The 18,484-nt window shown below is 38.1% G+C and overlaps 3 protein-coding genes and 1 long non-coding RNA gene across 4 annotated transcripts; 1 reads left to right on the forward strand and 3 right to left on the reverse strand.

Annotated features, from left to right (window-relative positions):
- Positions 1-38: 38 nt before the first annotated feature.
- On the reverse strand, positions 39-864 carry NHP2 (NHP2 ribonucleoprotein). The gene is made up of 2 exons (XM_018099770.3): positions 534-864; positions 39-477 (listed from the first exon to the last, which is right to left on the reverse strand). The coding sequence occupies exons 1-2, from the start codon at positions 782-784 to the stop codon at positions 246-248; spliced, it is 483 nt and encodes a 160-aa protein (XP_017955259.1). The 5' UTR covers positions 785-864; the 3' UTR covers positions 39-245.
- A 714-nt stretch (positions 865-1,578) lies between these two features.
- On the reverse strand, positions 1,579-2,436 carry LOC149091550 (uncharacterized). Its single transcript, XR_016196823.1, has 3 exons — positions 2,241-2,436; positions 1,796-2,182; positions 1,579-1,720 (listed from the first exon to the last, which is right to left on the reverse strand). It is a non-coding gene; the product is annotated as an uncharacterized LOC149091550 (long non-coding RNA).
- Positions 2,437-6,507: 4,071 nt separating this feature from the next.
- Positions 6,508-9,536, reverse strand: Tdrd3 (Tudor domain containing 3). Its single transcript, XM_018099734.3, has 4 exons — positions 9,374-9,536; positions 9,230-9,317; positions 7,036-9,153; positions 6,508-6,966 (listed from the first exon to the last, which is right to left on the reverse strand). Exons 1-4 carry the CDS (start codon positions 9,445-9,447, stop codon positions 6,736-6,738), a joined length of 2,511 nt encoding a protein of 836 aa, XP_017955223.1. The 5' UTR covers positions 9,448-9,536; the 3' UTR covers positions 6,508-6,735.
- Positions 9,537-9,874: 338 nt separating this feature from the next.
- Positions 9,875-14,802, forward strand: bmm (brummer). The gene is made up of 8 exons (XM_018099739.3): positions 9,875-10,267; positions 12,633-13,315; positions 13,371-13,537; positions 13,608-13,716; positions 13,789-13,877; positions 13,937-14,169; positions 14,240-14,342; positions 14,414-14,802. Exons 1-7 carry the CDS (start codon positions 10,108-10,110, stop codon positions 14,284-14,286), a joined length of 1,488 nt encoding a protein of 495 aa, XP_017955228.1. The 5' UTR covers positions 9,875-10,107; the 3' UTR covers positions 14,287-14,342; positions 14,414-14,802.
- The last annotated feature ends 3,682 nt before the right edge of the window (positions 14,803-18,484 follow it).

The following is an 18,484-nucleotide window of genomic DNA, read 5'->3' on the forward strand; positions in this document are numbered from 1 at the left end:
GTGTCCCGCGCCTTATTTTCATAAGTAACACTCAATAATTCATAAAATGTTGATGTATATTTCAGAAATTACAATAATGATATACATATGTATACAAAAACAAATAGATAGTAGTCTATATGACTACCAGCAGATTTGTTTTCATTTATAATTTGTCCAAGTTCCTATTGGATTTTTAAACTTTACTCTAGAAGTGTTGACTTATTAATAAAATCCTTAAAGAAGTATGAATTAGTTTTAAAAGATCAAACGGGAATATTTAGGTTAGACAATTCTTCTTTAACTTCATCGTATAGATCCTTGTATTCATCGTTTTGTCGCACAAGCAAAGCCACAGTACCTCTCTTGACTCCCATAGCAGCGCCGAGGTCAGCACGACTCGGAGTATAAGTATATGGAATACCTTTCTCCTCACAAACCGCCGGCAGGTGACACATAATATCAACAGGAGTCACATCCCCAGCGAATATGCAAATCCTACGAGAGTTTTTGTTTATTAGAAATTGTGGCAGATAGAATTTGAGCTGTCTTACCCTGTTTCACCTTTCCTCAAACGCGTTTGGACATCCTTCAATCCATTTCTCAAATAGGTTTTATGCTTCATGGCTTTTTTCACCAATTTATAACACTTTTTGGCCAGCTTCTTACTTGCCATTGGTTTCGCTATAGCATTTATAAAAAGCAATTTGTCGTCATAGGTTTCTTCTTCCTTAATTGTCGTATTTTCGCTAACTTTAATAGAAACGTCCGTTTCTTCGGCGTGTTCCAGCTTTACTTTAACCATTTTATTAAAATAGACAAAATCGCAGATTTGTTGCTTCTACTTTTTAACACGTGCTTGTAGGTGTGGCCGTATTTTTTTAATTTTTTGCTCTACTTTCTGAAAATATAAAAATTAGTATATACTAAATACTATAGATATAGCCACTGACACTGACCACCAGGGATGCCAACCCTCCGTCTTTTTACGTAGATCTCCGTATTTTAAAGGAGATCTACGTGCCTACGTGTGATGAGACTAAAACTACGTACTTTTATAAAATTTCGCAAAATACCCTAAAAACGAACTATTTTATAAATAAACAAGATGATATGATTTAGCAGATGATATGGTTAGCAGCACTAAATTCCGTTATGTTTACGAAAACTTAGAGCCTTCTGACAAACACCTAAATTATTTTAATCAAAACATAAATAAAGTTTTGTAAAACGTACATTAATCAATATGTACAATTTGAAGAATGTAATTTGCTTTCTAAAACGGCAAATAAAATTATTAATGCATACACACATATACACATTTGAGAGAGCGAAGAGCATCGATAAGAGAGAGAGAGCAAGGGAAACATTTAGCATAGAGGGACCTTTTGTTTAACAATCGACCATCTCGGTCGAGCGTATGAAGAGAAATGATTTTGTGTTCCCATATTTTCGTAGCACAATGTGCTGCCAACTTTTTACCAGAATAAAAAGCTGTTTTAGATGTAAGAAACGGAAAAAAAAGCTGAAAATTTTTACAAAAAAGCCTAAAAAAAAGCGGTTTTTATGGTTTGATTGTTTTTTTTTTTTTTTAATTCACAAGATTTTCAGCATGCTATCTAATTCTTCGCGACTAGCATCGGTTTCAGAATCGTACGACCTGTTAGTACCTATCATGCGAAGATAATTTGAAGGAACTTTGTATTCATAGCAGCATTTGCCCAGTCTTCGCAAACCATATCTGTGTGTTATATTAAATAAAAAAGTAATATACATATATATCGGTATCATCTTTTCACTCTCAATAAAATATTACCTTATGCTAAGAATACTGTTTATTGTGCTAAGGCTGATTGAGTTCCTTAACTTGGACTTTACCAAGTTAAGCTGGCTAAATACGCGTTCCACCTGCGCGTTGGACCATGGTAATGAAAACATTTGCAGCGCAACAGCTGCCAAGTCAAGGAATCTGCGGTTGCCGCCAGAATCCTTGTAATTGGAGACTTCATTCCAAAATTTGGAGCTGTCATTAACGTTTTCCCACTTATTTAGATTAATATCATAGTACCGCCGCTCAATGTCGGCTATTCTGTCTACTTGGAGGTGTTCCAACAATTCTGTAATTCCTTTTTTTTTAGTTGACAGAATTTTATCAACGGAAAAAACGTTAATGTTTTTTAAGATTTTAAAATTGTCGGGGAGCCTGCAGATAAAATCAAAATTATTTAACGGTCGGTAAAAGAATCAGAAAAATTGGTTACCTCTGCTTTAGCTGCTTGATAAGTTCAATAACAAAAGAAGAGCAGCGAGCACGAATTTCTTGTTCGAGGCCTGCATCGATATTTGAAGACTTGATTTTCTTTTCAAAATCATACCCTTTGTACATATCGGATTCTACATGCTCTTCAAAGTTTTCTATTTCCAATACGTCAATTTCCTTGATAGGTGGAACAATTAAATTTTTAACGATTTAATGGCAATTCTGTGGCACTTGTTTTATTGCTTTGAAAGCACTTGTTTACTTTCTGCATGTCGGACAGAATTGGTTTTAAAAGAATTAAATATAATTTATTAATTTGGTCATTATATAATTCATAGAGAATTTGCGACTTGTAGCATTTTTCTTTTGTCGCGGCCAATTCGAAATGCAATTTGAGCTCGTCCTATTGGTCCAAAATGCGTGATACAGCCACTGACCAGAGAACACATAGACTAGACATGTAGAACAAATTTTTCTACAGCTCGAAACTGTTAAGTTGAGCGACCGCTATACTTCGTATTTGCTCGGCTCGGTCGCTGGAGGTTCGAGCAATGAAAATACTGCATGACAAAAACAGTGCGCTGTGAGCGCTCAACCGAAATGGTCCCAATTCCGTATGAAGCACAGCTATGAGCCATTTTTTCTACTCTTTCTCTCTCTCAGTCCCTCTCTCTCGCTCTCTGTGGTCGCTGAAATCATCACTCTCAGCCGCGCACAGAAATTGAAATTTTTGTTCGCGACGATCCCAGCTCTTTCCTTTTAAGTGAAGGGTATACCGAAATTTGTAAAGCGTTTGCCACGTTCATACAAAATGCTAGCTTTTTCATAATTATTTCTAAAAAGGGTATGAAAGTGTTGATGCTCATAATGGAAATGTTTTCGCGATGAGCATGCACACACACAGTCTTCGTTGCTACATGTATTATGAGCATTTGTATGCCTGTGTGCGAAGCTCTTGCTGCCTGTAGCAATTTTAAAGCCCAGCATTTGCATTTGGTCGATCATGAGAAGTGCTCACATACATACATACATATGTATATATGTACATTTGATTGTGTGTACGCATGCAATGCGATGGATTAGCACTTGTAGAAGCATTTGTTTGCCTATTTGCCTTTACATGTGCGTGTGTGTATGTGCATGTGTGTATGCATGGGACATGAACATTAGCGTGTGCCTACCTCAACTTAGAATTGTCTGAATGATTTTGGGTTCGAAATGAAGAGGCGCGCTTATACATAAATATGTATGTATGTATTTATGTAAGTAGCTGATCAACTAAAGTGACAAGTGCATATGCCAATTCTTTGTGGCACTGTGACCGGCGAATAACTCATACTGTATGTGTATGTGTGTAGTATAGTTACTGGCGGGTAACTCGCGCTTATATTTAAGCACCTGGATTTAATTTTAATGATCGTGGGTTGGCTATCAGAAGGAATAAAAAAAAAAGTTTAGTACCTTATTAAGCTCAGTATACGAAATGGGATGCGATTTTCGATCCCCTGTACCTGTTCATATATTTACATACATATACAGGTGCATGACAATAAAAAAAAAATTCTAAAAAGAATTGGCAAACTATCGATGGTTCAATGTCTCGATAGTGGACGATAATATCGTCAAAGGCGCGGAATAAATAATTATAATTTTTCTTAATTTTATATCATAGCTTGCAAATGATAGTTGATCGTTTTATCGAATATGCTCTGCTTCATAATAACATAAAAAGCGGCTCTCTTTGTTTTGGTCAAAAGCTTCCCATTGACTCATTGGTGTCACGATCTCAAATGAGTGTCGCGTAAAGAGTAATACGATTTTCGCTTACGCAAAGACTTTCAGCAAAAGACAGTTTGACTAAAAAACATACATACATATATAACGCAACAATTGCGTGTGATTAACCATACAGTGACGTCATTATTTCAGAAAATGTTGGGCGCGCATTTGAATTAAAGCATAATCTTAAAATGTGACGTCACAAGAGAGCTGTTAGTTAACATTAAAAGTAACGGGACTGCTCTTTGCGCAACCTACTGTGTCTTTTAACAGTGGTTCGAGCAGTGAAAATGCTGCACGACAAAAACAGAGCACTGTGAGCGCTCAATCGAAATGGTTCCGATTCCGTATGAAGCACATATATGTGCCATTTGTCCTACTCTCTTTCTATCAGTCCCTCTCTCTCGCTCTCTCTCAGCCAGGGATGCCAAGTCAAAATTTGAGAATCACGTAGCCAGGCTCCATAATCGACGTGTTTTTCCGTAGCACAATTTTGCTTAAATGCGTACTTTTTTTATACCCTGAACCCATTGAAAATGGTAAATCAGGGTATAACGTTTTTGTGAAAAAGTATGTAGCAGGCAGAAGGTATCATCGCAGACCCCATAAAATATATATATTCTTGATCAGCACGACTAGAGAGCTGAAATTTTGAATTGAATGCTTTGGAATGAACACACATTTTGACCATATAATTACGCCCTGAAAATTTCATTTAGATCGTATGTTTACAAACGAATTTATTCACCAAGTAAATTCTCATATTATTGCCCACACTGCAGCGCAGCCCAAGCGCAGTCGCTGCTTACTGCGCAGTTAGCAGAGCGCGGGCGCGTGAGGGTGGATGCATTTCTTTGTATGTACATATGTGTGCGTGCATAAAAGAAGTGCAGAATGATAATATCAGCTAGTCGAGCAGTCTCGACTAGAGCCCTACTAGTTTAAGTTTAACAAGTAAGAAGACTTTAGTCGAGACTCGACTAGGAGATACCCTAAACCCTCCAAGCTGATATACTTATCATTCTGCACTTCTATTATGCACGCACACATGCATACATGTGCATCCACCCTCACGCGCCCGCGCTCTGCTTTGTTATTAATTTTATTTGCCTTTTTAGAAAGCAAATTACATTCAAATTATACATATTAATGATGTACGTTTTACAAAACTTTATATACATATGTTCTGATTAAAATATTTTAGGTGTTTTTCAGAAGGCTCTAAGTTTTCGTAAACATATCAAAAACGGAATTTAGTGCTGATAACCCAATATAAATCATATCATCTTTTTTATTTAAAAATTTTTTAGTTTGTAGGGTATTGTGCAATATTTTATAAAAGTACATACGTAGTTTTAATCTCATCGCACGTAGGCACGTAGATCTCCTTTAAAATACGGAGATATGTATGTATGTGAGCACAAGCAGCAGCTTACGAAAATCGAAATTTCTCCGCAGCAAGAACCCATGACCTCCCTTCTGTGTGAAGAGAAACCGAACTCTTCAAACCGTTTGCCTAGCTCGTACAAAATATTTGCGTTTTCGTTATTTGTGGAAAGGGTATGAAAGCGTTGGTGCGCATAGAGAAAATGTTTTCGCAATGAGCATACACACATACAGTCTCCCTTGCTATGTACATGTATTATGAGCATTTGTTAGTGATCATGAAAATAATGTCTAATATACCACCACTAACCAGAGAACACATATACCGGACATCTAGTGTAAAGCGCCACTGACCAAATATGTTGAAAAACTTTACCCAATGCACTATGGGCGATTTGTCGATTTTGGCGGCACAAAGTCTAAAAATAAAACTAGAAGCCTAATTATACTCATTCACGAAAGTGAAATGAGTATATTGATTTTGTGCAATGTCCGTCTTCCTGTCCGTCCGTCTGTCCGGGGGCGTGGCAAAACGGATAAAACTACCTCGTAGAGTTTTTAAGCTAGACCGGTAAAATTTTGCACGTGAGCTAATGTTAAGTCTACGCCTTTTAGGGGCATGGCAAATTGGACCTGAAGATATTAAGTTTATATCACCTTAAGTATAAGAGATAGAAGCAAAATTTTGACAATTAAGTTAGTAGTAGCCTCTATCGATTCCCCAAATAATATTGTTACTCCTCTTTAGGGACGTGGCTCATCAAAAAATACCCTGTAATGTTTTCATTTTTTTAGCGTTTAAGAATAACTTGTAAACGTTTGGCCAAATGGGAAGTTTTTGATCAGGCCTTGCCTTTATCTTTGTAGTATTTTCTCCTGTAAATAGCCCTCGGAACGGACGATTACGGTACGAATAATAAGTCTAATCGGCGAAGCAAATAAAAAAAGAGAAATACTAATAAACAGATCTCTCTAAGACTATTTAATAAATCACTTATCCGAATAATTTCAAGTTTTTTGATTCGAGAAAAATAATTTCCGCCTAATCAAAATCCGGTTCCTTAAAAAAGTGGAAACTACTAGCTTAAGACAGTTTTGTTAACTTTCAATATTATTCTACGCATTTCTATAATTGATTGTAAAACTTTAATGAGGCAATCAAACTTCGAATATGTAATTGAGCTTCCTTTACACTGAAAATGTTTCAAGGTATATAATAAACTCTATAGTTTAGTATGAATACAAATGTAGGAAATATTTATAAATTTTCTTTCGACGCATTTAATTTAGTTGTGAATAAGTTTAGACAGACAGCGCTCTTGGCGATTCCCTTAATATTCCCTTTTGTGAGGTGGAACATACACCTGTTGTTGCACAGTCTGACGATCGGTCCGATGGCGCGATTGGGGCTGCTGCGTCTGGGACAGGCTTGTTAGGGGCCTGTTCTGGGCGTCCGTGATGGGCAGAATATCAGATTTCAATACTTCCTCATGGTTGCCATAGCCGATGAAGAGCACCACGCAAGTATTTTCCGAGACAGCTGTGATTTCAGCTTCGTAGTACTGAAAACAGAAGACAATTTATTAATGAGTATTTCATGTTGAGCATTGTAGGTGCTGCTATATACTTACGCGCCCATCGTCCCAATACTTGGCCATGCATAAATCGCCACTCTTCCACTGCCAGGGATCTAATGGAACAGCCAGATCGAAACTTTTAGGCGGCGATGACATTGCTGGGGCCACAACTGCCGTTGGCTGTGGCGCAAGACAAGCAGTTGGCTCTACTTCAGCTGAAGAGACGTTATTTGGTTGCTGACTTGCCCACTGACCCTGAGCCGGGGTATGCGCATTTGGGGGAGAAGCAATACTCAATCCTTGACTCTTCAAAAGGCTCATGGCAAACTCATTCGCTTCCTTGGTTTGAAAGCCCATTATCTTGCTGGGATCATAAGTGTAACCATTTGGCAATTGAGTGCAATTAGCATTCGTGGGCTGTCGTGTATTCTCCTGCTGAAGTTTCTGCTGCCGTGGAGCTGGATTGCTCTTCTCAACGGATTTTCGGGCCTGAGGTAAACTGCTTTGAGGCTCAGAAGGCTGTCGGGTGGATTGACCTGCACTTTGTCTGGTACTGCGTCGATGTTCTCGTTTCGAGCTGCCTAGCTTCAAGTTGGTTGTCTCTGTTATGACCTTATTATTATATTCATCGGTGTGATTGGTAAAAGGATTGCTGGTCTTGGTAGGCGGAGGAGCAATGCCTGCTGCTCCATTCCCTTGCGTACGACGCCTATTGTGGCTGTTGTTGTTGCTGCCGGCAGTTCCATTCTCAGTGCGAGTGCTGCCATTGCGATTGCTTTGGCGCTCGTTGGTCCGACGATTGATTCCTGGATCCTTTGCAGAGCTCTCTGGCTTACTTGTTTCAATATTGCCTTTGCTGGGCGCGGGATTGGAGTCATGGCCATTGCGGATGGAGATTTTAGCATGCGGTTGCTCAGTTGCACGTGCATTGGCATCGGGCTTGCGCGCGCCTCCACTACCCGCAGCTCCGCCTCGATCGTAGAAGCTGCTGCCACTACCGACACCACGAGACGAACGCTCTTCGCGGCCAGCCCGACTGCGTGTGCCGCCCCTTTGAGGCCGGCTAGAATGACCGCCACGATTGGCAGCAAAACTGCTCGAAACATTGTTTTCAAAGCGTGTGCGCTCGGCCACACTTTGAGATTTGCTCTCAGCCAAAGACACAGCCACTGCTGCTTTATAATCACTTTCGTATTGAATGTCCAACGCCTTGTCGACATTGGATCTAGCTTTCACGTGCTCCCCGCTTATATCGACGGTTGCCTGATCCGCGCGTAGCTTGGTAGTAAGAAAATCGAAAAGTGTGGCATTTGCTGCAGGTTTTGCCGCTTCGGCCTCATCTTTTAGGCAGGCGCCACGCTTACTCTCCCTGCGTCCGCCATCGCCTCGACTGCCGCGAAAGTGCGTTTCGTTTGAATGGTCTGCCGCATCCTTTCGTCTCTTCAAATTAAAGAGAGCTCTCTCCAAATTGTTGCGCGTCGCTTGTAACGCAGCCTTGGCCTCTTCTTTACTGTATCCTTTCTCCAGAATTTTCTTTATGTTGTGGTCCACAATATTTTGACCCCCGCCTCCAAAGACCTTCTTAACAGCCGCCTTGCTTGCCATTGCGATTGCTTCGCTTCGCATATTGTTAAAGTCGTCGTTTTCCTTGCTAGGCTTGTCTTTGTCCTTGTCTGCAGCCGATGCAAGGCTTTTGAAATTGCGATCAGCATCCGCATCGATGCTCTTACCAAAAGTCACCCACGGCGGTGGAGCAGACGATCCAGTAAGTGGACGTCCGCTGCGAGCATATTTCAGCATAGTGCGGGCAAAGTCCCATTTCTCGTATAGTGCATCCACCCGTCCACCCAATAATTTAAGTTCGTTGCTTCGCAAAAGCAGAAAGCCTTGCAGCAGTTGAAGCTTCTCAGCGTGAAAGTAAATCTTTGTGCCAGGCGCCATGTTTACGTTGAGCGCTGGCACGTGTTCCAATTCAAGGGCCTGCAATACGGTTTGCCCATCGCTAAGCTCCACTTGCAAAAGCCGGGGCGCAACCTTCGACTCTTCATTGCTCTTCGGAGCCGCTATGTTTCGAACTCTTTGCACTTGCAGAACGATTCGACCTGGAATCACGCCAGAGCCTTCGTCCTTTTTGATAGGTAATGCGCCGCCACCAAACTCACGCAAGTCACGCTATAACAAAAATAATAGTTGCGATTATTAATCTGTATGCAATTACTGTTGCCGGCTTTCGTTCGGTTCTACTCACATTTATTGCAACTTCAATTATTTTGCTTGGGTCGGAGGCGTCGCTGACGACGCTTTGTAATGACTTTATTCCATTATCGGTGAAATGCCTGAGGAGATGTTGATGTCATCAAATGTCCACAGTTATATTGCTTATATTACTTACCATCCGCTAGCTTGTAATTTACTTGACAATTCCATTTTTTCTTGAATATGCAATACATATACATATGTGTACATATATTTTAGCAAGTGCAGCAAAAAACTACCCAATTTCGTCGCGCCGAATCCTAAATTCGCCGTACCCCAGAATTCGCTTTAGTAATCGTTAGACCTTAAATTATCGATGATTTGGGTATGGTTCCGCAAAAAAAGATTCAAATAGTAAAATTACTCATGTATATTAAATCAACTATATTGAATTGAAATATTCAATTACAAAGAAAATTCGACAGTTATAATTATTATAATTCTGTTTATAGATTCCTTTGTAAAAGTATATAATATTCAATCTTAAGGTATTTGGCGCCGAAGCTCAGAAAACTATCGATATTAAGTTGCAGATTTGAGCTAAATAATGCTGAAATATCTCTTATATATCAATAGAAAAATGTCTTATATTGCAACAACCAATTTTTCTGTTCATTGTTATTAAAGCAGCTGTAGGTAATGGTTCGTGGAAATTGTGATCGAAAGTAAAGAAAGTCAACGTGAAAATAAGAAGCTTAATAAATACTAAGCATACAAGAACAAGTGTTTTTGTTTACTAATTCTTGACGATATATATACATACGTATATATTTTTAGTGTCAATAGTCTAGTTGGAAAGCGCGAAAATTAAAGCGGTCTTATCAAACACCTGAAATAAATATATTACCTAGTGATAAAAAGAAGCACAACATGAATTTATCCTTTGCTGGATGCGGTTTCCTTGGAATATACCATGTCGGCGTTGCTGTCTCCTTCAAAAAATACGCTCCACATCTACTTCTAGAAAAAATTGGTGGAGCCTCGGCGGGCTCTCTGGCAGCATGCTGCCTGCTATGCGATTTGCCACTAGGTAATTTTATTTATACTTGCATATTAAAAAATGAATAAATAACCATATATGTATATATAAGAAAACTAAGCGCTAAATTAGTTGGCTCAGCTGTCGCATTGTTTAGATAGGGGCGTATTTAGATCTGTCGTTAGTGATAATATATCATAAAATACAAGACGTACATATGTACATAGAAACGATTCAGAGCCAGCTGTGAACACTCCCATTTGGGGGCTCGTCGCTGCGGAAACGTAAGCATATTAAAAACAAACCTAACGGACCAGCTGCAAAACACACAAATGTGCGTAAGCATATATGGATGTGTGTGTATTCAATGTAAACATGATTGTAAACTGCGACGAGCCCTAAAAATAAATTCCTATGTTCGTTCATTCATATGTATATATGTACATACATATATGTGTAACCAAAATATTTAATTTCGCGAAGGTCGATTTTCCTTATCTGTGTAGGCACGTTTTATATTGTGATATGTATATACATACATATATACATATGTATACGGATGACATTACTCAAAACCCTTCAAATGTGCTGTGGCTTACATACATATGTGTATTATTATATTTATGATTTTACTTAAACTTATATACATTCTTTTACCTGTTGCTGCATCTTGTTGCTACATATGTACTTGTAGAAAGTTCGGTGGGTAGCCAGGTAGAATACATTGCTGCACCTGTTCTGGATTAAATGCAGCAGTTCGTCTTACTCTGTGTGGATGTGCTCGTAAGTACATATGTACGTATTACATACATACATACGTGCATATGTAATATAAAAGTGCTCGACAAATAACGGTCTCTAGTGAGTAATTGGATTTGTTCTCTTTGGTTAATGACTTTCGAACTTTGAAACGAGTAATAACCCATCGAAAGTTAAAGTTGATATCAGTCATTGGATATATATGTACATATATGTACATTTATATATCAGACATATGTATGTATATACTAGATCATTTATTGGATTGCGATTTTTTCTCGATTTTTAATTTTGTATGTGAATACATATGTATGTGCTCGAATATATGTATATACTGTACATACATAGTATATACATACATGTTAGTCAGTGTGTGCTTACAATGGTTCCCAATTGACGTCAATTCAGTTTGGTTCGAGTTTAATAATTCAGCAAAACAAAGTGAATGAGTTTCCTATTAGATTAAAACTAAACATACATATACATTTGTTTGTATGTATATGTGTATATGTGTGTCTCTGGCACATACGCGCCAAATGTGATTATATTTACAACAAATACATACATATAAGCAGCTGTCTTTTGCAAAGTGTGAAGCAGCTTATCAGCTCGTTTCATTGTGACTCTTAAGGTCTTTTTACACATTTGACCATAATAAATTAGATATATTTAAATACATATACAAAAAGAAAATATAAATATAATTCGCACAGTTATTGGGCCTACTATAGCTATGGGAATTGTCTTAAGAACCCTAAACAAAACAGTTACAGTTTCACAATTGAATGATATTTATTTACTTCTGCCCTATATATGTATGTCTATCATTCCTAAGTTGAAATGTATCTTTAAGAGAACTCTAGCTTTGAACGAGAAAATATTATGATAATTTAAAATCAGGGGGACATACATATGCACATATGTCCGTTTTATGTACTTTTAGTATTCTTATTGTAGCCCTAGGAAGTTATTTTAAATCTAAATACATAGAACGTATAATTTAGATGTGATCATCACGTGCATCACGGACAGACAGACAATGGCGCTAGAGATACCTATCTTTCCGTATACCTTTGCTTTAATTTAATATGTATAAGGGATATTACTATGTAATTAAGGGACATTACTTCTTTCTGCATTAGGCTACCATCTGACGTCTGCTTGTTATTTGTGATAGTGGAAATAGTTAAGCCCTTACGTGTGGGAACGGTACATCATACCACCAAAATGTCAAAACATATATATACAAGCACGTAGACTAGCCCCTTATCAGCTGACTTAACAAAAATCTATAATTGAAAAACAGCTACTGCCACACGCAGAAATAGAAGATAGAAGGTTTTGCAACAACAAAACAGCTGTGGAGTACATATGTACACATATACTTAAATAAATAAATATATTATATTCAGCCTATAAATTTAATGGGGATATTGTTTTGCGTAATGTCCGTCCTGCTGTTCTTGGCAAACGAACACAAAGTGGCTTGCCGCTATTTAAAATAGTAATATTTACTAGGATATATACATAAACCTCTATATTTTACTTACCGATTTAGGACGGCCAAGTCGGGAATAGCCTGTGACTTGCATAATATATAATTGATGTAAATTGAATAAAATGTTACTTAATTGATTGTTTTTACGTTTCCTTAAAGGCAGCATGACATCTGACTTCTTCCGTGTGGTAAACGAGGCTCGCCGTCATTCGCTTGGACCATTCAGTCCGTCATTTAACATACAAACTTGTTTGCTAGAAGGACTTCAGAAACACCTCCCCGATGACGCACATAAGCGCGTCAGCGGACGCCTGCACATTTCCTTAACGCGCGTTTACGATGGAAAGAACGTGATAATTTCTGATTTCAAGTCGCGCAAAGAAGTGTTGGACGCTCTACTTTGTGCCTGCTTTATTCCTGGCTTTTCCGGAATTTTGCCACCACGATTCCGTGGCGTGCGCTATATGGATGGTGCATTTTCAGATAATTTGCCAATACTAGATGAAAACACAATCACTGTAAGCCCTTTTTGCGGCGAGAGCGATATTTGTCCACGGGACCAGAGCTCACAATTATTTCATCTAAACTGGGCCAATACAAGTATCGAAATATCACGACAAAACATCAACCGCTTTGTACGTATTTTGTTTCCGCCGAGAGCAGAGTTCCTGTCCAAATTTTGTCAGCAGGGATTCGATGATGCACTGCAATTTCTCAATCGTAACAACTTGATTAACTGCAGACGGTGTGTAGCCGTTCAGTCCACATATGTAGTTTCTGAAACTGTTGAATCATCGTTAGAGACTGAGTCAGAGTGCCGTGAATGCAAAAAACATAGAACGGTATGATCTAATATACATATTTAGAAATGTCACTGTTTTCAAACATATTTTGCAGGATGCGTTGAGTTCCAACTTGCCAGAAACAGTAATGGTGGTTATACAAGACTATATAGAGCAGGCGAACAAAGGCTTGGCCAATTGGATTTTCAAGCACCGGAGCATGAAATTGCTTTCACTGCCAGCTACCGTACCGATGGACTTTTTCCTGGCTACAATTTCAAAGTGTGTTATATCGTGTTTCTAAGTGATTGGCTCTTATTAATTTTTAATGAACGATTAATTTGTTTTTCAGGCTCACTACTCTTACGCCAAAATTGACTAAACGAATGTGTCACATGGTAGAAGAGTTTATTGATCAGCTAAACAATACCATGACAGTTCGTTTTCTTAACAAATTTACGGTAAGTAATTAGTTATGACCGATCTATGGTATTTCAAAATACAATTATTAATATATTTAAATTGCCACACAGCTTTACGATCAGCCTCATTTCGATGCGACTGGCCTATTGCATTCCAGCCGTCTTTGTGGGCCGCAGGTTTCAATTCTGGTCGATGAAGGGTAATAAAATATGGAACTCCTTAAATTAAATTATTGCAATCAAAGTCTCTTTTACATAGTGTCACAACCCCACTAGACAGAGAAGTTGGGCATGTTCTTGAGATGTCTACGTACTGCGACTCGCTATATTCGTATTATTATACAGATATTGATACCAACAAGCTGCAAGTAACCGAAATATTCGATATTGAACACATGACGAACACCGATTTGCAAGCATATGATAGGACAATGGACCATCTGCCTGTAGCACATCAGACATATAATCCTGAATGGGACGGAATACAAGCGGGTAAATAACAAAAAAATGTACATTGTAAAAATCATTATATATCAGAAGTTTTTTTTTGACTGTATTACAGTTAAAATTATGTCAACCACACCTGAACTACACGATGTTGCATTTTAAAATCTACCTAATTTGTCGCGAAAACTTTAATCTAATTTTAAAACTCCGCTTTAAAGGTAAATTCTACATTTCCATTTAATATTATTTTATAATAATTGGAAAATTTCCACATCTTTTCTTGTTATAGTTGTACAATCATCCCTTGCAGAAAAAGTATCACACCACCATAACCAAATATCCTGAGGCTGCGAAAAGTTTGCCTAGTTTGTATATATGAATTATATATAAACAAATTTTACACACAAATTAGTTAGTCTCTATAATTAGTAATACAAATCCCAAAGTGGCTTGTAGCCAAGCATTTCATAGTTGCACCTAAATTAAGTTTTGTACAGTATGGTTTATTCTCTAAGTTATAAATACAAAGTATCATATTGCGATAAGTAGATTGATGAACTAAAATTTAAATGTAAAATTCAATAAATTAAAATGGGCATTAATCGTATGTGTAATAAAAAACAAGTATAAAAACTCTAGTCGAGACTGCTCGACTAGGAGATACCCTGAACCCTCCAATCTGATATTCTACTCACTCTACACTTCGTTTAGGCACACATACATACACACGCACGTATTAGAACGCGCTCTGCTAACTGCGCAGTAAGCAGCGACTGCGCTTGGGCTGCGCTGCAGGGTGGGCAATATAATACGAATTTATTTGTTGAATAATTTAATTTCTAGCCGTCCAATCTTAATGAAACTTTCAGAACGTAATCATAATGCTTAAAAGTATGAATATACCCATACACATTGTGATTAAGTTCTGAACGATTCATTAAGATCGTACGTCTAGAAATTAAATTATTGAACAAATAAATTCGCAGCCCAAGCGCAGTCACTGCTTACTGCGCAGTTAGCAGAGCGCGTTCTAATACGTGCGTGTGTATGTAAATTACAAAATATTTGTATTCATCATATGTATATTACAAAGTAAATCTGAAATTTCCAGGTCTAAAATTGCTCAAATGAGGCTGAAAAAAAGAAAATCAAATTTTCGATTATTCTCGATAAAAAAGTCATCGGATGAAATATGGAAAAAATAAGACCAACTCTTAATGAAACTTTCGGAACTTAATCATAATGTTCTCTATTGTTATGAATATTAATATAATAAAGAAAATCACATCCATTTCGTTTCGAGTTGGTTTATTCAATGAATTCTTAAATCTATGACAATTGTCAAGTACAGTTAAAATCGGTTGGCTGCACTGCCAGTGACGCCGGCAGAGCAGCGGTCCGCTTATGTATGTATATATTAGAGGGCTGCATGAGTGCCAGAAAAAACGTACTCGAGTTAACAATGCTCGTATTGAACTGAGTGGAACCGAGGCCAACTCAGAAATGGATAAGTGAGTGAGTGCGCTCATATATGACTCAGAGGCACAATATTCTATTAAACGAGAAAGGGTCGAATAAATATGAGGCCGAGTATATGAGTTGCTTCACTGAGTTAATGAGTGGCGTCGCTGCTAGCAGAGAAAAAAAATTAGCGAAAAAACGAAGGGCAATGTAATCATGTGTGTGCAGGCCAGACGGCCGACCAACGGCAAATTTACCGTTACAATTTCGTAGCGAATACATATTCTTTATGCGTACCAACGCTTTCATACCCTTCACACAAATTACGAGCAAACGAAATCCCATGTAATTTTGTTATGCCATAAACTCGTTAGGAGTATTATTATTTGCTTAATTAGATATATTTTAATTAAGCAATTATAATTAATATAGAAGTTAATAAAATTATGTATAGATCGATATATAAGAGAATGATATGAAAACACTAACATTTTACATGAGCATGGCAAACCCTTTCAAGAGTTACATATACTCTCTAAAAGGAAAGGGCATAGAAAGAGACAAAACATGAAAAAATAGGCGCGCAGTTAAGCTTCATATTGAAACGAATGCTTTTCGTTTGAGGGTTCGCAGCGCACTGATTTAGTTTGAGATTTTTTCACTGATCGAGCCTCAAGCGACAGAGCCGAGCAAATACGAAGTGTTGACACGAACATATGTGTGCACTCAAAGACTCGAGTCACTCGACGCCAATATGCTTCGGATAAATGTTGTATTCCTCTTTAGGTCTTATTTATTCTTATTCATTATACTGAAGGCAGAGGGTTATGAGTCATAGAGTCCATGCACACTCCAGCTCGCTCAACCGTATTCTGCCTCGCACTCACACACTCAGTCTCATCTCGAATGGACTCTAATTTGCTAGGTTATGAGTGCGGCCATGCAGCCCTCATACATACATATCTATAAGTGTAAAAGTGTATGAGTGTATCTTCTTATGTATGTATATAAAAGAAAGTTGTCCTGCTCTCATATCACACAATAGTAGTCTACGGCACAGCCTTAGGTGAACCTGACTATTCTTAAAAAAGAACATTTGATAAAAATAATAAAATATTTGTTTGTCTATTCAGTATTACTATTAATAAAAATACCGCGTCCTAGAGGATCTAATCTTTCCCAGCGAACCCATAATGCAATTAAGCAACGGAATAACGCGAGTCAATTATCTGGCGAAGAACGAGAAATCGCCCGAGAAAGGCACCACGTTAGTTCCCAGCAAGGAAGGGCCTTAATTCGTGCTTCTCAAAGAGAGGCAGCCCGTGAAACGGCAATAAGAAACGGAGGGTTGGCATCCCTGCAGCTCACGAAAATTGAAATTTCTTCGCAGCAAGAACCCATGCCTTCCTTTCTGTGTGAAGAGTATATCGATCTTGTCAAACCGTTTACCAAGCTCGTACAAAATATTTGCGTTTTCGTTATTACTTGCGAGAAGGGTATGAAAGCGTTGGTGCTCATAATGAAAATGCTTTCGCGACGAGCGTGCACGCACACACTCTCCCTTGCTACATGTATTGCGAGTATTTGTATGCCTGTGTGCGAAGCTCTTGCTGCCTGTAGCAATTTAAGGCCCAGCATTTGCATTTGGTCGATCTTGTGAAGTGCTCACATACATACATACGTATGTATGTACATATATATACATTTGATTGTGTGTACGCATGGGCTGCGATGTTTCCAATTATAGGAGATCACTTGTAGAAGCATTTGTATGCCTATGTGATTTCATATGTGCGTGTGTGTATGTGCATGTGTGCATGGGAGATGAACATTGGCGGGTGCTGCCTCAAATTAGAATGATGTGAACGATTTTGGGCTCGATTGAAGAGGCGCGCTTATATTTATGTAAGTAGCTATATTGACTAGCTAAAGCTTGTCGTTTAGCTAGTCAATACAGCTCTCTGGTTAGTGCCACAAGCCTTGCATTTGTATTTTAAATAAGAAAACCAAACTTATAGGACAACCCACGCGAGCAATATACAGCAAAACATAGATCTGAACCCATGTCGGCCACCTCGTAGGTTCACAATGACCTCATTAAACTACCCAATCTATAGACTTACGACCAATTTGGTTACCACACAATTTACCACAATATTGGCCACAACTAAACCAACCCAACCAATATCGACAGACTCAACCACTAGCTGCTGCCAAGCCAGCAGAGCCAATCGACGTCGACCGAAATATGCAAAAGGAAATGGTCAAATACATATGTATATGAACAGACCTCAGTTTGAGGCCGGCAAAAGGCCACCATTCCCCGCAAACCAAGATGGGAAAAGACGAAGAATATTTAACACGAAAGAAAGAGAATCTCAGGAACAAAACGGAAAAGGCTACGCTGAGGCATATGCCACCAAGACGAATTATGAACAAGTAAGAAAGCTCTAGTCGAGACTGCTCGACTATGAGATCCCTTGAACCCTTCGAGCAAATGATATTTCAATAATAATTCAAAAACACACACACACACACTCACACACGCATACAAACAAACACAAGCACACACATAATAATAATGAATAATTTAATTCTAGACTTAATGAAACTTTCAGAACTTGATCATAATGTTCAAATGTATTTACATTCCAAAGCACAAGTCTCTACTACTTGAAATACGCCTATAGAAACGGGGGGTAAATTTTAATAAAAATCGAAATTGTATAAAATGCATCTTAATATACATATTAAATTTGGAGACTCTAGCTTTACAGATGTAGGAGATATAATTTTATAACTGATCTTCGATAAGGTTTTTATTGATAATAAAATATCGAAATGAGTTATCGTTTTTAGTGGTAAGCTCGCTACGGACATTTAAAAAAAAAAAAAACCT

Source organism: Drosophila navojoa, chromosome 4 (assembly GCF_054131105.1).
Source record: "Drosophila navojoa isolate 15081-1374.11 chromosome 4, UAZ_NAV_1.0, whole genome shotgun sequence".
NCBI classification, from domain to species: Eukaryota; Metazoa; Arthropoda; class Insecta; order Diptera; family Drosophilidae; genus Drosophila; species Drosophila navojoa.